This window comes from Arvicola amphibius, chromosome 5, assembly GCF_903992535.2.
Source record: "Arvicola amphibius chromosome 5, mArvAmp1.2, whole genome shotgun sequence".
Classification (NCBI taxonomy): Eukaryota; Metazoa; Chordata; class Mammalia; order Rodentia; family Cricetidae; genus Arvicola; species Arvicola amphibius.
The window spans coordinates 141,268,437-141,287,155 of record NC_052051.1 but is presented as its reverse complement, the minus strand read 5'-3'; the positions used below and the strand labels follow the sequence as shown (position 1 = coordinate 141,287,155).

The 18,719-nt window shown below is 46.3% G+C and overlaps 2 protein-coding genes across 3 annotated transcripts in view; one reads left to right on the top strand and one right to left on the bottom strand.

Annotated features, from left to right (window-relative positions):
- The window catches only part of Mppe1 (metallophosphoesterase 1), a 14,895-nt gene extending 9,491 nt beyond the window's left edge, over positions 1-5,404 (top strand). The window contains 10 exon segments of the mRNA XM_038331189.1: positions 637-711; positions 2,383-2,491; positions 2,647-2,712; positions 2,789-2,827; positions 2,829-2,874; positions 2,877-2,911; positions 3,595-3,708; positions 3,710-3,736; positions 4,590-4,616; positions 4,618-5,404. Of these exon segments, the coding sequence (XP_038187117.1) occupies positions 637-711; positions 2,383-2,491; positions 2,647-2,712; positions 2,789-2,827; positions 2,829-2,874; positions 2,877-2,911; positions 3,595-3,708; positions 3,710-3,736; positions 4,590-4,616; positions 4,618-4,776 (697 nt within the window). The 3' untranslated portion in view covers positions 4,777-5,404.
- Positions 5,405-7,582: 2,178 nt separating this feature from the next.
- Positions 7,583-18,719, bottom strand: part of Gnal (G protein subunit alpha L) — a 122,099-nt gene continuing 110,962 nt past the window's right edge. For both annotated transcript variants that reach the window (XM_038330097.1, XM_038330098.1), the window contains exons 10-12: positions 16,943-17,073; positions 13,281-13,348; positions 7,583-7,729 (exon numbers count right to left, since the gene is read on the bottom strand). In XM_038330097.1, the coding sequence (XP_038186025.1) occupies positions 7,583-7,729; positions 13,281-13,348; positions 16,943-17,073 (346 nt within the window). The remainder of the gene's footprint in view (positions 7,730-13,280; positions 13,349-16,942; positions 17,074-18,719) is intronic.

Sequence of the window (18,719 nt, the reverse complement as noted above, 5' to 3'; positions counted from 1 at the left end):
TTTTGGCATATTTACACCCTCAACAAATACCTAGCGTGAGTGAGTTGTATGTGCCATGAGAAGAATCTAACTTAAAATGTAATTAATTAAATATTTTGTTATTATTTTGAGGCAGGGTTTCACTGTATAGCTCAGGCTGCCCTGGAACTCACTATGCAGGCCAGGCTGACCCCAAACTCTGCCTGCCTCTGCTCCCAAGTGATGGGATTGAAAGTCACCACACTTGGCTTTTTTTTTTTTTTTTTTTTGTCTGACTCTCAAACTTGCGATCCTCCTGCCTTCAGCCTCTGGATGAAAATGGACACTTCATGTCAAACTGTTATTGAAGTCAGAATATAAGTCCACACACCGTTTGCTAGCTCACGCTATATGTGCTATGGCGCTTATGTGCCAGATATTTTAAGTACTTTCTGTGTACTAGCTTCTCCATGCTATTTTTCCACTTATTGTCCCACTGAGGTCCCAGGGAACTAAGTAATTCATCCCCCCCACAATAAACAGTGGACCTGACCTTTGAGCCTCAATTGCCTGAGACCAGTTATAAATGCCAGATTGTGGAAGCTACTTTTCATATTCATGGTAACTCACAGTGCTAAGCTTGGCCTGAAAAGGGTTTCTTTTTATAATTGGATACAGGATGAGTAAATACAGAATAAAACGATTTGAAGAAGTGTTCAGCTCAGAAAGGCTCTTCTCTTGGAAAGGAGTTAAGTGAGTATTATCTACGAATTCTTATGAAACTTTTTTTTTAAAAAAGATGAGGTGCTGGGGGTGGATCTCAGAGCCTGAGACCCTTCTGCTGAACGGTGGTCCCAGCTCAAATCCATTGTTGTTCAAAGGTGGTTGCCATATGGTCAGGCCCATGTCCTGCGTTACTTGGTACGTGCTTGCTTGATCGTCACTGTGGGAACTGACAGATAGGAAACTTAGACCAGCCACAATGAACAATGATTCTGCCCGTTATGGTGGGTGTGGCATTGTTTGCACTGTTCCAAGTGTTAGACACTCAGCAACCCACTTTGTCAGGGTGCTTTTGTGGCTCTTTTTGTTTTGCTTTGGCAGACAGGGTCTTGCTATGGTGTCCATGAGGTGGCAAACTCCTGAGCTGGGACTGTAGGCTCATGCCACTGTGTACGCCTTGAAGCACTTTCTCATTTGATCCAAATGTATTTGTACCATTTTACAAAGGTCACTCTGATAGGTATGATATACTGGCACTTGGTGCCAAGTGTGTCAAATGTTCTGTAGCACTCTCTGACTTCCTAGTTCATCAGCCTAAACCTTTTGAAGAGAGCAGCCTATCCCTTAGTCTGGTTATTGGATGTCCATCCATCACGAGACCATAAGCAGGGGCACTGCTGGACCTATTCTGTGTTGTTGGCCATGTACAGCTTCCGGGACTGTGTGCCCTGCTCTGGTCCACACCGTTGAGGGAACCTCTTCTTTCTAGTCCTGTCCCTCTGTAGTCCCACCACTCTGCTGATGCGATTGCAGTGGGACCATCACTGTAAGGGGCATGGGTTTTCCACCAGCACCCCTCTTTCATAACCATGCTGCAGGCACAGGCAGTCTCCAGCAATACCTTCCTTTCTGTGTAGCCATGGGACTGATGTCCCTGAGTGACTTCTTGCGTAACTGTAGTGGCTTCAGACATGCTTGCCAGACTTCAGGGTCACTTCAGTCCCCTATACCAAAACTGGTTACGTTTTAACCAGTTTGCTGACAAGTATCCTTTCCCATACCCAGGTGCTATTTGCACGGACCTAAAAGCGTTGTTTTCATGGGAGTCCATTAAAATGTGACAAAGGTTATGAGTCTAGCCAGTCTTGACTTTAACCATCTTGGTTAGGGATTAGCCAAGCATGCTTCAGCACCAAGCCAACAGTTGGTCCAACACTTGAGCATTCCTTCCTTGCTGTGTGTGCGTGTCTATGAGCTTCCTGGTTCCTTGTTTCTTCTGAGCACAATGGCCCATTGTTCACTAACCCATTCACCACCAGGTGATTGTAGGCTTTCTGGTCATTCCCTACGCCTGCGCAGGCTCAGGAGCTTGCCCAAGGACACGCTTCCTTAACCGGATTCTGGTTTGAGGGGTTGTCAGACACCCTTGGCTTCTGTCATGTAGGAATTTTCCCACAAATTACAGTCAGTTCTTTCTTTCATTTGGGAGCAACAGAAATAAAAGCCCAGCTTTACACTGAATCTTGGATTATAATCTGTTGTTTTGCTAGTATTAACTCATAGTCAGTTTAAGCCGGATTAAGCTGCTCTTGGGCCTGCTTCCTCACTCTATGGATGTATAATGTTTCCATGGGGACAATGGGAAAGCGGCTCCTACACGTGCCCAGTGGCCTGACCTTCTGCCCGCTCCTGTCTGCTCAGTTTTGTGATGGTCAACAGCGTCGCCATGGAAGGGGATGGTTGTAGCATCTGCTCTGAAGCGGAAGCTGAACTCAGAGAGATTTCTCGTAAACTGAATTGCTCCCGAGAGGTAGGAAACCATTGGGACAGCATAGGCCTCTGCGCTTGTGTCCTTCCAAAGGTGCCACAGTTGTGCCCTGGCTGTCAGTTGCCCAGCTCCCCATCCCTCTCCCCGTGGGTAAACACTGGGTTTGCTGGGTTAACAGGGTGACTTCTGACCAGCAGGTGCAAGGATCCAGCCAGTGTGAAGGTGAGCAGCGGCTCCCCTTTTCCGCCCCCGTGTTGCTGCAGGTGAGCTTGGGGAGGAAGCTAACTCCAGTCAACCACGCTTCTGAGAGTATCACTGATCCACTTTAATTCCGGACAGCACTACCCGCTCTACCGGGCCAGTGATGCTAACTGTTCTGGGTGAAGATGCCGCTCCTCCAGAGGAAAAGAATGTCCCCTTTAAGGAGAATACGATGTTCTTTCTCGGGAGGCCTCACAAAAGGTGGTGTGTGTGTGTGGTGATGTGACCGCATTGCCCGTGTCACATGGGGACAGTGGGATGAACACACAGGGCCTTTGTGGTTACTAGCTTCAACGAAGGGGAGGGCTTGGACAAAACCATTTCAGATTTCAGCTCAATTGCTTTGTTCCTTTTTTCTTTGGTAGATCCACTATTTTCCCTAATCTCAATTAAAATTACATTCTCAACTAATCTTTACACTAAACATTTTAAAGTCAACTTAAATGAATTGAGTGTAACTGAAATTTAGAGTCTAATTTGGGGTGATTTAATTAGAAATGTACTTTCTTAGATATGTATGTACACATAAACGATAGCATTTATGTATAATATATTAAAGTGTATAATATATTAAAATGTAATTTATAAATGCTAAATGTAAATATAAATTTATAGTTTAAATATAAATATATTTGGTGGAAAAGATTTATGAAACAAATTTATAAAAATAAAGTAACAAATACATAAGTCTGTGATAGGAAGAGTGGGTTCTAAGGTTTACTAGGATAGGGAATCTGAGGAAAAACAAGCCTGCCCTACCTACCTATTAAGGATTATTGTTATTTGAATGGAATGAGTGGCCCTGCCAGCGACCCTGGCAAAGCCATGGGTGTATCAGTGCCAGTCTGAGCATTAACTCCCTGCATCTTCTTCTTGGCTGCCAGCTGCTGTGGTGGCTCCAGCCTCGCCTGGTTCTGAGTGGCCACACGCACAGTGCCTGCGAGGTGCTCCACCCGGGAGGAGTGCTCGAGGTGAGCGTCCCATCCTTCAGTTGGAGGAAACAGAAACAACCCCAGCTTCATCATGGTAAGCGTAAACCTTTATTTTTATCTGAAAGCTTTCTGGAGTATTGAGATCAACACAGGAATCAACTATTTAATGGCTGCAATCTGTAAAAACATACAAAAGCCAGAAATCAGTCGCCCTCTTGCAACTCTGACTTGTATACACCGCCTGTCTGTAATCACTCTGTCTGGGGACACATAGGCAGACCATGGCTTCAGAGGGACTCTGAGGAGCATCTGCCAAGATTTATTTTGAGAGCAGAGGTGAAGTTCAACAAGTGCCAGTTTGTTTCCAGGAGACGGTGTCTATACATTAGTAGACTCCGTCATCTCTCATTTTCTCAGTGTGCCAGGCGCGCGGTGCTACGAAATACCCAAGCTGGGGAAAGGTGTTGACTCAGTGAAACACCTCCTTTGTAACCATGGGTCTTGCACTCGGTCTCCACGCTGCTGTTCTACTATGGTTCTAATCTAGAAAAAGGTGGGGCCCCGTGTGTTTTCAAGTTCAAGTTAAGTGAAAACATTCGCTTGCCTTGATTCCACACTGCGAACTGTTGAGAGGCAGGGGCACTTCTGGGCGACAGTGAACTGCTCTGCTACCAGATGGCAGGGACACTCTTGTCCTCTCTTGTTCCTCTGGGACTGATGCCTCTCAGTCTCCTCTCCCCAAGCCAGCAGAGCTTTGGTGTCTTTCTTTTCTAGCGCCTCTGTGGCCGGTGGTGACTTGTTATGGCCCAAAGCCCCTTGGTCCTGATGAAGAGGGCTCTTCCCTCCAAACCCACCCGTGGGGGCCTAGACGACAGCCTCTAAGTCAGATTGCTGGCCTGGGACTCACCCTGGGACTCACTCATCAGCTTTCTATTTCTTCCCCCCAGGGAAGTCTGACATCCGAGAACTATGCCTCTCCAAGTGCTACCCCTCCCATATGAGGACAGGGTGCTGACCACCTATGGCGCAGCAGTTAGCTTCCTTGTGCTCCTCGTCTTAGCTCACTTTGAACGCTTGCCCTCCTCTCTTCTGTCTGGTTGGAAACGGTGCAGAATGCACATGAGAAGACGGTGAAGCCGTGATTGTTGCCTCCGGTAATATAAATCAACCCAAAGGCATAGGACTTCTGGTGGGGCTCATGTGAGCCACGGAGGTGAGGCAAATAGTGATTGTCCTTGTGCACATCATGGGAATTCCAAATCATTCATGCCAGTGGCTGCAGAATAGACAGCTGCCTGTCCTGCTCTCATGCTATAAAAATGGAACATGTACTCTACAACAAGTCTTTTTGTTTTATCAATATATGTATAATCAAAGGTTGCATCTGTACAGTATATAAATGTATGGACACTGCCACTCGCATGCACAACACACAGCCCTTGCTTCCCCAGAAAGGACCCAGCAGTCTTGGTGCAACGCTGGAGGCTTCGTGTGTACCTAGAGTTGGCACACTGTCCTCTCTGCAGGGCTCTCATTTCTTATAGATCATGAAGTTGTATGCTCAAAAGTACAGATTCAATATGCAGGAACGTGGTTTCTGTGCTGATGGAATCAGCATTTTTAGTTAAGTGTGATTTTCTCTGTAGGAGAAAAAATCTGTCACATCTGATTCAAATGCCTGTTGATGATTCAGACTTCAAAAAATGGAGGACCAGGATGTTTGAATCTGAAAATAAAGCATATCTTTTTTTTTTCCCCTAAAGGAGTCTGGGATCTTTATAATGATCGAATTTTATTTATTTATATTTCTTCTATTCTGATTGAGCTCAGGGCTTCCGCATGCTGAGTTGTGTGCTCTGTCAGAGCTATGCATTCAGGCCCCTAGAATACTTTTAAATAGTTCTTTAGTACAGGGAACAGCTGAGTGGATAATGCACACAGTGGTATGAAACTTCACGTGTGTGTGTGTGTGTGTGTGTGTGTGTGTGTGAGCTTTTCCTCTTGCTTTGAACGTGCAGGGGAACTGAAAAGTCACTTTCCTGTCATGTGTGGGCTCAGCCGGAAGTTTGTGCAGCAGTGGAGAGTGGCACAGACCGTGGCGAGGAGCCGAGGAGCGTGCTGTCGCGACTGAGGCTGCCATCCTTTCCCAGAAGAGCATCTCAGCCACGATGAGTTTACAAAGCATTACGCAATGCTTGACTTAAGTGGAATAAACTTGAGACAACAGAAGCAGATTGAATAAGTAAAGTAACACAGGCGGCCACTCCTGTGTGTTTGCACTGTTGACTATTTAACCTAGGACATCTTTACAGAAAACGCTAAGGCCTAAGAGAACTATTCCCAGAGCCTTGGGCCGTAGGGAGCGCCAACAGTGCCCTGACGCAGCTGCTGTTATGTTCCAGGCGTTCCTACCATAACTCGAGGTCGCGGCTGCAGATCTCCCCATGTGGGGAGCAGCCATACGTTCTGTCTTTATATTTAAAACAAAGGTTTTTTGTGGGGCTGGCGTTATGGCTGTGGATAAGGATTAGCAGTAGAGTGCTCGCCTAGCATGCTCCAGGTGCTGGGCTCGTCCCTAGCCAATGCAGATAGATAGATACTAAGTAAATAGCTTTGTAGTATTTCATCTTCAGAAGGTGCTGTCCTTCCTGCCCTCCCTTCGCTACACCATTTGACACTCCTTTGCTTCCTCTGGTCACCTGTTTATCATAGGATGGGACTGTATATATACTAGGGGATGGTAGGCCTGTTCCTGCCTAGGGAACCCGAAGGGGTCTTCAGAACATTTCATCTGTGTGTGGGGGTAGGGGGGAGGGGGAGAGAAAAACCCTTGGTACCCTAAAAAAAAAAAGTAGCTTCTAATTTATGCCTTGGAATCGGGTGGCCCCAGTGTTGGCAGCAGCTGAGATTCAGTGAATCAGGCAGCTGTGACTGTTCCAGTGTTGGGACGGCACTGCTGGTCAAGTAGATGATTCTATAACGATCGTCCATTAATATCAACCTGATAAAAAATATCCTAAGATGAACAGATCCCACCGATTCCCCACTGTGTCTGCAGCAGGTTGTGCGGGCCGCAAGCTGCTTGGCACAGCTGGGACAGTATTTCCTTACAGTGTTGGGGCCATCACCAAGGCACAGAACGCTACAAGGAGGTTTTGTTAGGAGTCATACAAAAGAGTATTATATTTTGCGGGTCTGTACAGTCTAGTAAAGCAACAACAAAGAGAAACTAGGAAGGACCATGCCCAGCTATCAGGAAGGTGTAGAGGACACCGTCATGTATAGACAGGACACAGTTTGCAGTAGTGAATGGGGCAGCTTTTTCTGCCTAAATGTAAGAGGCTCCGAGAGGCCCTCTGCTCCAAATGCCCGCGGCTTACAGCCACTGCAACCGTGGCCGCAAAGAATTCCTCTTGCTCTGTGGCTGGCTCGGGTCTACTCTAAGCATTGAGCCAGTGCAGATCAGAAGGGGCAGCTACCTGCTAGCCAGAAAGAGCTGCAGTCCATGGTGATCATGCTTGATAATTTGAAACCATGTATTTCTTTCTCCGATTTACCACGCTGCCTTTGATGAGTCAGCCCATCGACCAATCAAACAAAGAATTGATAGGTTCCCACTCAGACAGGTCACTGCAGTATCACCCATGTGAGAGTTGGTGGCTTTGCAGTGATACAGGTTGGTGGTGGGAGGCTGTGCAGTCCGGTGAAAAACAAAAGCTTTCGGAAACCAAACCTGGGGGACAGAGGTAGCCAGAGGCTTGGTGGTCACACGTAGGCATACCTAGGACAGGACGGATGGCAGCCCCGTGACACTAAAACACTCACTACGCCCTACCATGGCTCAGGGTGGACAGACACGCAGGCTGGGGAGATACACCGCCTCCTGGGGGTGGCCAAGAGGGAGGAGAGGCGGCAAGTGAGGAGGAGGGGTAGGCAGTCCTCACAAGAGTTCGTACTGCTTCAGGTGCATCCTCTGGATGATGTCACGACAGTCGTTGAACACTCTGCGGATGTTCTCCGTGTCCACAGCGCAGGTGAAGTGGGGGTAGCAGTAATGTTTGCCATCGCCTGTGGCTGTGCTGATCCTCTGTGGAGAAGAAGGTTGTGATCAGGACAATAGGGCCCAGTGCCATCAAATGGGAGGACAGCTTAAGGACCGTATAGAGAGGCTAGAGAGGACTTGGACTGACTGGCTTCCCCAAACTGCTCAGGTACCAACCATGCTCCAGGAGAGAGTTAAACATCCCTCAGCCACAGGAACTGAATCTGAGCTGAGGCAGGCTTTGGAGAGGGCAAGACAGGCCAAAATTTTCCGAATAGAAATTTCCAGCATATATGTTTGTCTATGTTGCCCCGGTGGACAGAAGTCTGCTTGCAGAAATATATTCTGCCTGGATATGTGGTAGTTACGGCAACTAGTGCACGCCGTTGAGGTGGGGGCAGGAGCTTGTCTCTAACTCAGTTTTAATTCATTTATATTTACTTTGTGGAAGGGTCTTGCAATACCTGCCCATACCAACCTTGAAACTCCAGAACTATAGCCATCTTCCTGCCTCACCATGCAACTCTCCTGTGCTAACCCGATGCCGCTAATTTAAGAATCCACATGTGATGGGTTGTATCTCAGTTATGCATTCTCCATACAGGTGATCTAGCTGGCAGTGGATTGTTGCCGAGTGTGTGTGTGTGTGTGTTGGAGAAAAGTTCTTTGCTGTCAGCGGTGGGAAGCACAAGGTTAAACATGGTCCATCTGTGAAGCTATCTGGGACAGACTAGGGAAAGGTAGGGCTGAACTGTATCTCCAAACTTATGTGTTGGATCTGAACTCTCCAGGGCCTCAGGATATGTCTGTGTATCTTTATGATAGGATATGATAAGATCTTCAAAGAGACAAGTATGGTTAAATTAAGTCTTTAGCTTGAGCTTGAGTCCAACACTGCTGTCCTGTAAGGTGTCCCTGTAAGGGGAGGAGGTCAAGACACAGATATGGAGATGCTGATCACGGGGACACAAAGTGGGGATGCTATCCATGAGCCGAGAAGAACAGTCTCAGGATTAGGACCTTTTTTTTGGCACCTGACTTCAAACTTCAGTATCCTGAGCTCTGAGGAAGCATTTCCATTGGCTAGGCCTCTAGTCTGTGAGATGTTGGGGGTCTACGGGATGTCACTTTGGCAGCCCCCATAGCCCCAACAGAATCATACATATTTTCTAGCTACAGGTGATCTCTGGAAGCATCTCAGGGCCTCATTTCCAACATCTTTTGTCTGCAAAGCATCTTGGGACACAGCCTTTAGGGAGCTCTTAGGACCACAAGGGTCTTGAGGAAATGTTTATCTGGTTATAAAACTCCTGAGAGTGGTCAGAAGGGATGTTAGCTTCCCTTGTGAGTGTTTGTTGCTGGGGGTGGAACCCAAAACATCAACCATTGCAAGGTAGGCAAACTACCCTACCACTGAGCTATAGCTCTGGGCCCAGCTTTTTATTTTAAGCTTAAGGACATTGAAATGAATGTTTCATTTCATTCTGAAGCACCAGGTGGGGGATATCTGGCAAGGATGTACAGAACAAGTATGTTCAGAAGGGATAGAAACTAGTTGTCTTCTGTAATTGATTGGTTTGCCCCTATTTGGGGCTGCACACATTTAAGGAGTGAGTCATTATCAGAATGAATTTTCAAACTTCAGTCTAGATCTCTCATTGAACTCAATTTATTCACTGATTTCCATTTAAAAAAAAAGACTACAGAGAAACCCTGTCTTGAAAAACAAAAAAAAAAAAAAAAAGAAAAAAGAAAAGAAAAAGAAAAGAAAGAAAAGAAAGAAAGAAATGAGTTATCAGTTTGAACTAGGCAAGCCAGGAATGGTAGCTATGTCTGTAACCTTGGCACTCAGGAAGCATGGGAAATCAATGGAAAGTCTGAGGCCAGCCTGGGCTAAGTAGCCAGTTTCTAGACCAGATAAAGCTACATGGCAAAATCTTGTTTCAGAAAATAACAATAAAAGCTAAAAAAGATCTGATAGTTCTGTGTGACCATTCCTGAGGCTTGAGGAGGGTTTGCCCAAGGTATGAAACTCTCAAATGTGTCTGTCAAACGTGGGTACATAGCCTAAGGGGTACAAGACTGCTGCAATTCTGAGTTAAGACAGAGGTAGCGCTCAGTTGAGAGGGCTTGCCTATCATGCAATGAGGATTATTACTAGTACTCCACAAAACTGGACATGGTGGTGCATCCCTTCACCCCAGAACATCAGTATCAACCTCTTAGCCACTATGATCAATTTTAAAGACTGTAAGGCTCTGGGAGCTGGTTTTTCTTGAGCTTGTATTCACCATTGATTTCGAAGGACAGGACAGCTCACAGTGACAAGTGGGACCGTGGGGGTGACTGTCTGACTCTTCTCCTGGTTACCTGGTCCTAAGTTCCCCCTGCCTGTGAAGAGATGGGTCCTGCCATCTCCAGGTGGAGGAGAAGGCTTGTGTGTCACGGGATCATGCTCACTGTCATCCTCACTCAGCAACGTCAATGGCTGAACCTTCAGCTAAGGAGAGTGCTCACCCAGCATGTGGCCCTGTCACAGCAGACTTCTCCCCACACACACCAAAAGGAAGTCCGTTCACTTCACACACTCCCTTCTGTGTTTTTCCTTTAGCCTCCCTGGGGCCTGAATGACCGAAGTTATTATTTGATGTGGGAGAGTCCTTCTGTTTGAGTTGATTTCATTGGCTAATAAAGAAACTGCCTGGCCCATTTGATAGACCGCCCCTCAGGTGGGTGGAGTAGACAGAACAGGAAGAGGAAGTGAGGTAGAAGGATCAGTCAGATGCTACACCTCTCCTAAGTTAGACAGACCGCTGTGCCTCTCCTCAGAGAAAGAAGCCAGATGTGATGAAGCTCTAGCCCAAGATGGACGTACGCTAGAATCTACCTGGTAAGGCACCACTTTGTGGTGCTATACAGATTATTAGATATGGGTTAGTCAAGATGTGAGTAAGAGGCTGGAAGTAATGGGCCAGGCAGTATTTAAAAGAATACAATTTGTGAGTTGTGATTTCGGGGCATAAGCTAGCTGGTGGCTGGGAGCCTGGCGGCGGGAAGCCGGCCTGCAGCTCCTCACTACAATTATTTCATGCCAGAACAGCTTCTGCGCAGATGGAGCAAGTGCCGAACCCCTAGCTCTGCAGCCTGCCTGGTGCCTCTGCCCTGAAGCTGCGAGTTCTGACTCTGAACTTTTTACGGCTCCAACTGCCATGTGCCAAACCAAGATGTGTGTTGTCGCCTCTGGACCCAAGCTAGGTTTTGTTTTCTGTCAGGGGAGTCAAGGTTTGTCCAAGGCTTGAGTGTGCATTTGTGAGGGCATAGATCTTTTCAGATCTGCATTTAAATGCCCAACATTTGCATGGTTGGCTAACTTTTAGTTTGTGTTTCCATAGCATTTTATGGATTAAAAAAAATATGTTTCTGAACTGGATGGTGGTGGTGGTGCACGCCTTTAATCCCAGCACTAGAGAGGCAGAGGCAGGCGGATCTGTGATAAGACCAGCTGGTTTACAAAAGCTAGTTTCAGGACAGGTTCCAAAGCTACAGAGTAACCCAATCTCGAAAAACAAAAAACAAACAAACAAACAAAAAGAGCCGGGTGGTGGTGGCACGTGCTTTTAATCCCAGCACTAGGGAGGCAGAGGCAGGCAGCTCTGTGAGTTCGAGGTCAGCCTGGTCTACAAGAGCTAGTTCCAGGACAAGCACTAAAACTACAGAGAAACCCTGTCTCGAAAAATAAAAAACAAAAAAAGAAAACCCCTCAAAAAAGTGTTTCTAATGACCTAACAGGATATATCTCTATCTCTATCTCTATCTCTATCTCTATCTCTATCTCTATCTCTATCTCATCTATCTCTATCTCTATCATCTATATCTATATCTATATAGAGAGCTATAATGTATATATTATATAGTATATATTAATACATAATATATTTAATATGTAATATATATATTATATATAAAATGTAGATTTATAACAGGATATATATATGGGTATGGTGTCAATGAAATGATCTTTAATAATATTTTACTGCACTTATAGATTGGTGCTTAGCCCAATAGTCATCAGAGAGACTTCATCCAGCAAAGATGGGAGCAGATGCAGAGACCCACAGCCAAACATTAGGCAGATCTTGGGAAACCCCACAGAAGAAGGGGAGGAAGAACTGTAGGAGTCAGAGGGGTTGAGAACACCATAAGAACACAGCCCACCAGAACCAACTAAGCAGGGCTCATAGGGGCTCCCAGAGACTGAAGCTGCAGTCACGGAGCCTGTATGGGTCTGAGCCATGTCCTCTGCATACATGTTATAGATGTGTAGCTTGTGTTTTGTGGGACTCCTAACAGGGGAAGTGGGGGTGTCTGTGACTCTATTGCCTGCTCTTGGGATCCTTCTCCTACTAGTGGATTGCCTTGCCCAGTCTTTAGATGAGGATTTGTGCCTAGTCTAATTGTAACTTGTTATGCCATGTTCAGTTGATATCCCCGAGAGGCCTGCTCTTTTCAGAAGGGAAACGGAGGAAGAATGGACCTGGGAGAGAGAAGAGGTAGGAGGGGGAGTTGGAAAGAGTGGAGGGAGGAGAAACTTTGGTCAGGATGTAATGTATGAGAGAGAGAGAGAGAGAGAGAGAGAGAGAGAGAGAGAGAACGAGAGAGAGAGGAGAGAGAGAGAGAATCTGTTGATTTACTATGAAATACATACATTCCCACACTGAAATGATTTCCAGGCTGTGCATGGTAACGTCGGACTGTGCTCTTAGCTACGTGGCAGGCTAAATTAGGAGGACCACAAGTTCAAGGTGAGACGGGGCAATTTAGTGGGACCCTGTCTTAAAATTAAAAAAATCTCAGTGCTAGTCTTTGCCTAGCATGCATGTGTCTGTAAATGGGCACCAGCACAAGAAAGGTTCTGAGACTCCAAGCCCAGAGAAAAAGGCTCACTGTTTAACTTGGCAGGTCTCCATTTCAGCTGTAGACTCTTCCCCATACTGTCCTCCACATCTTGGGGGGCTTTTGTTCTTCTCCAGGGACTTGATTAGAGTACAGGGCTCCATGCTCACTGTGCTAAGTGCTGTCACTCTGCCACACCCCAGACACAGAACCCGGTCTCTTCATAGTTAGCTTCTAACTCGCCATGGGGCTTTTGAGAGGGAACCCATCCCAGGGACATGGTGGTGAGGGGAAAAAGGGAGGACTGACCCAATAAACCAAAAACGGGCACGACAACCATGGCAAGTTGAGAGAGGGAGGGGGCAGAATTCGGGCAAGCTCATTTTCATGCCAACCTGCTGGTGCTTTTGGGTGGAGGAAGCAGACACCAAGGATTGAATGTGTGCACTTTAGACTCTGCAGGACTTGCTCCTGTTGGGGAGGCATGTGTGTGAACAGTGTGGCCCTGTCACTGGCTCCTCCCTTCACTACCTGGGTGAGAGATGTAACCTCTCTCACGTCAGTGCGCTGAGGCACGAGAGACCGACTGCTTCTCTCTTGGCTCATGACTTAGGGTGAGACCATGAAGGGCTAATTAGCAAGCCGCAGAGAGCAAGGTTATTAACTGTAAGGTAGACAACACAAGAGCCACAGAAATGCTTACCAAAAACAGATCTCGGATAAAGAACTTGGCTCTCGTAACTTTGGGATCTTCTCCCGCATCTGGTGTTGCTGTTGAAATTAAAAATGGAATTTCATTTCACTGGCAGGAAGCAAAGATACAGAAGAATGGCAACACAGAAGGAATTAACTACACAGGGCTGTGTATGTTCATGGCATTAACATTCATCGCATGACAGGGCAAAATTAAATGTAACATTTAATTTTCCTTCTCCCAAAGCGTTTTAATTCTCATGGAGCTCTAAGAAAATGTCGCTAGTCCTCTGGTCTGGATGCTGTGTCTACTCTTCCTCATCAGAGTGTCACCCAGTGGGATGGCTCCACTGTAGGGGGCTCTGCCATGTTGAGGGGGACACAACACTCACATACAGGAGCCTGAAGGAGATTGGTGTCTTCCACCGGCTGAGGACACAGAACTCACAGAAGAGAGAGCTGGCCTCCGCAGACTCCAACTCTGCTGGGAGTTTGATTCTGGATTTCTCAGCCTCCAGAACACTTTGTCTACCAATCACCCTGCCTAAGGAATTTTGTTGTGGGAACCTAGACAGACAGGTTACGGCAAGTAACACCTGCTCCAGAAAGCATCTAACTGGATTCTGGCAAGCTGTGTCCCCTCCATCTTCCACTTCCTCTTCCAAGTTATGGTAGAGAGGAAGGCTGTGCTTTCTGGCATGCACTCTACTTTTAAAAATCAGCCTTGTAGGAGGACTCTCTTCAGGCTACTGCACAGGCTCAGGTTGGGGGGTCCTGGGAAGTCCAAAGCAGCAGACCCTCTGGCTATCAACCCAGGAACCTCAGGGTCCTGTGATGTCTCCACCTCTGGAGATACTCTGGTCATTCATTCATTGACTGGGAACTGGGCACCGTTTTATGAAGGGATAACTCATAGACCCTTAACTGTACATATTTCAAATGTACACTTTGATACATTTCAACATGTATTGGCTTATCACTGTGACCAAATAATGAGCGATCAAAATAGTATTCAAACTGTTGGAAGTGCCCCCATTTTCTTCTGCAGCCCTCTCTTTCTATTCCCAACTAAGCAAATATGATTCTGGTACTACAATCTGTGCATTTCCTATACTTTTCACAGCCTGAAGTCCTCTTGACTCGGATTCTTTCATCCTGTGTAATTACTGAGCCTTTCACCCATGCTGCATGGATCCACACTCCCTTGCTTTTCTTGCTGGCTGCGTCCGAGTTGAGGATCACCAAGCAGGATGGCGAGTCTGGGCTACCAGTAGTCACTACCCATGCCAGGGAGTGATGGGTGCCCTGGAGTCACAGACGAACTGGACACACGGTCCTGGGTGAGCACTAGTCATTGGGCCTGGCACTGTGGCTGGAACCAAGGTCCCTCAGCTGTCACAATGAATCCCTTTGGTGTTCTTTGCTGGGAAGCTTCACTTCCAAGGACAGGGTGCATGCCACTGGGGTGGTGATCTTTAACGGGGCATAAAGGAGTGTTTGTGTTTTAGAAAGATAGTTGTGCCAAAAACCCAAGTGCCCAAGCAAACATGCATGCCTGCATGCGTGAAGAATGTATGCACACACACACATATGCATAGCCACGGAGGCTAAGCTGGAAGCTGGGAGTCACTGAACAGATTGAGGTCAGGACCACACCTGGAGAAGTAATCATGGAGGAGGGGCCACAGCACTCAGCTGCTGGCTGGCCTAGGGGGCAGTGAGAGACAGGAAGTATCTGGGCAGAGGGGTGAGACTATCTCCTGGGAAGACAGAGAAACAACTGAAACCACACCTCAGCTTTTCCCAGATCCCTGGCTCAGCCTGGAACAGCAATTAGCCAGACTGTGAGGTGAATCTGAGTATGCTCTTACTGCGAAAGGGCCTGTAGCAGAGTGTGGTGGTGTGCTTCTCTAATCCCAGTACTGGGGAGAGAAAGGCAGGCAGGTGTGTGTGTGTGTGTGTGTGTGTGTGTGTGTGTGTGTGTGTTTTCTCTATGAGTTCAAGGACATTCTGGTCCATGTAGTGAATTCCAGGCCTGCCTGAATTATATAAGGCGCTGTCTCAAACCAAACCAAACCAAACCAAAACAAGAGCAAACCTCCAAACTAACTAACCAGCCACACAAAACAGAAACGCGGCAGCAGTCAGGGCTGGTTGCTAATTTAACAGCGCATGCTCTGGGCACACAGGCTGCCTGAGTTTGTAACGAAGGAGAGGCTGTCCGAGAGAACAGGAACTGCACCCCAGGTCCTCTCCCTGCACCTGCTGATTCTCACGGGGAATGGGCCCATGTCGTTCAGGATTTTCCTAGGCCTGCACTAAAGCCAGGACTTGGGATAATGGGTGGAGAGGACGAAAGGGAACCTAAAGAGGGAAGAAGTCTGAGGTTTCTCTGTCCTCGGTAGTGGTAAGAAATGCGGTCCCAACTCCAGCTCTAGATTCCAGAAACTCCCCTTTCATTTGGCTTTATCTAGCTCGTGGGCTCACAGTTTTAGAACTGGTCTGAGTTTTCCCTTTCGCAAATCACTCCTCAAAATGCCCAGTGGCTCGATGCACACTGCAAACTAAGCACAAGAGGGACATGGATGACAAGATCTGGTTTACCTTCCTCATCTTAGCACTGGGCCTGCCATCTCGGGAGGCTGGTATAGCTGGTCACCCAGCGGGGTCCACCAGTGTGGCCACCAGGGCCATGTAAGCCCCAGGAGTGGATGACAGCACAGGCTTGGACACCAGGCCTGTCTGACCTTCCTAGCTCTACTTATGTGGCCCAGAGCAAGATGCGTCCATCCCCTCTTATTCTAAGGCAGTGCTTTCTAGCTCTCCTAATGCTGCGACCCTTTAATACAGTTCCTCATGTTATGGTGACCCCCCCCCCCAACCATAAAACTATTTCATTGCTACTCCATAACTATAATTTTGCTACTGTTATGAATTGTGATGCAAATATCTGATATGCAACCTAAGGGGTCATAACCCACAGGTTGAGAACCACTGTTCTATGGAGAAAAATAAAAGAAGTCACCACCTATGGTTACTGTATGGGGTCTGAATGATGTCTTTGGTCTCCAAAGACCCAGCTGGTGGTATGAGAGAGCTTTTACCTAGTGTGACATAGTCACACCCCCAAACAGCCCTTCCTTACATGGCCCATCTTTAACACAAAATCAATCTCTGAACCATTTACGAGGAAAATCCCAACTAGGACATTTGAATACCAACTAAGCATCCCTATTCTGAATAAATAAAATCTCAGCGATCCTACCTCTGCTAACCTTCATGTACTGACGTCATACCATAGATAGAAACTTCCACAATAACTTCATGCCACAGGTCAGTCGAAACCCTCAGGTTACGTATTTGAGGTACATAGAAATATATTCCAACAGTCAGTGAGCTTTATCTTTAATGAAATAGAGTCACATCTTCCAGATAAACAAACATTCCAAAATTCAAAAAATTCTAAGCTCGACACTTGTGTTCCTGAGCATTTTAGATAGAGCTACTCATCCTATACCCTAGCGCTTTGTGGGCCCATAGAGAGGATGTTTTAAACTTAGGCAGTTTCTCAGATTCACCAGACATCTCTGATTTGCAGTCTATAGAATGATGAGAAAAGAACAGTTGGTTCCTACAGTTAGTTGTAAGAGAGACTGTGTTTTGAACTCTTACCATCTTCGGGGACAGTATAATTGGCATACTCTGGGAAATAGTCTTCAATTTTTGATTTCCCTGCCAAGACTTTTTCTGCCAGCATATCTTGTTTGTTCAAGAACAAGATGATAGAAATGGTCCGTAACCACCTAGAAAGAACACAAATCCACACCAATTTCACGATGCTAGCATATAAAAGTACCAGTCACAGCAATGCTGCCAGACTAAATGGGACTCTGATGATGCAGCTTAGTGGCAGGTGCTTGCCCAGTCTGAGACCCTGATGTCACCCCTTACCTCAGCTCTGCAAGGCAGCCCAAGGAAGAGGTAGTAGGGGAGTGGGCCAACACTGGCATCTTCTGGAAACTGACTCACTATCACTTGGTATACCAATGCTCTCTCTGTGTACCAATCAATGACAAAGCCTTCCGGAATACAGCAGTTCACTCTTTTTGATGAACTCTGTGGGGACTACATTTATCAGTAACAGAGCAGAGCTCTAAGCATTCAGTGAATACACTTGGACTTTTGTGGTAAAATTTTGGGGTCCAATGGACCAGAAAACTCCAATGGGAGAATGTTAAGAAGTACCAAATGGCTCATTAGCCAATCACAAGGAGCTTAATTAGCAGCCTGTCTTCTTCCGTTTCCTCTCCTCTTAGCACAGGGGACAAGGGAGCAGAACTAGACTCCTCACATGTTCTATGAGAAGCTAAAGGGATGAGGCCCTGGAACAGAGGTGGTTAGGGTAAGAAAAGTTGAAGTAAAGACAAAAGGAACTTAGCTGCCACATAAACAAAGCCCTCTGAAATCCCAAGCGGTCCAAGGGATCAGTCCATAGGACACTGACCACAAATGTAAATGTAATACATTCCCCACTCAGATGCGTTAGTTTGGTTCTTTTCTTCTACTTTTGTAATTTTTGTAGCTTCTACACAAACAAGCTGAAGTTATAGAAAATATACATATAATCGTATGAATTATATCAAATGATAATCACTATTAGATTTTTATAATTTTATGCCTAGATTATCTTATTCTCATGCACATTTATAAAGACAAGACCATAATTGCAACAATGTGGATGCTTTGCTGTGTGTGCTCACTGACAACCATTCCGAAGAATGCTCATTCTTCACACCTGGCGTTTCCTGGCCCTATTTCTTTCCCTTTAACTCTGAAACCATAACGGAGGATGGTAGTTGAACACTTGACAGAGAGATACTTATTCAACAATACAAACTTTAAATTTTTAAATAAAATTTATTGCATGTGTATCAATGTTTTGTCTGCATGAATTATCGGTGCACCATGTGCATGCCTGGCACCCGCTGAGGCCAGAAGAGGATGTCAGATCCCCTGGGACTGGAGTTACAATGACCAGGATTACCAGGTTGCCATCTGGCAACCATGCTGGTTGCCATATGAGAATAGAAATCTTCCATGGTCCTGCTGAAGAGTAACTAGTACTCTTAGCCACGTAGCCATCTCTCTAGACTCATATGAATAATTTTCAAGGTCTGCTTTTATTTTTCATACTCCTTAGTGATGGTTTTTCCTGAAAACTTTGTGAGATCCTGATTTTTAACTGCATGAGTCTGCAGCGGAGTGTATGTTGAACATTTCTTCCTGACATAATCACTTCTGCCCCCTTGGGATTCTGGGAGTATCCTATGACTGCACTATGGCTTTGAACAGTTGGGATTGTAGGGACCATCTAGTTATCTGTGAGCATTCTAAACTGGGTTCTTAAACAAACCGTCAATCAGGCACAGAGGCATATACCTGTAATCCT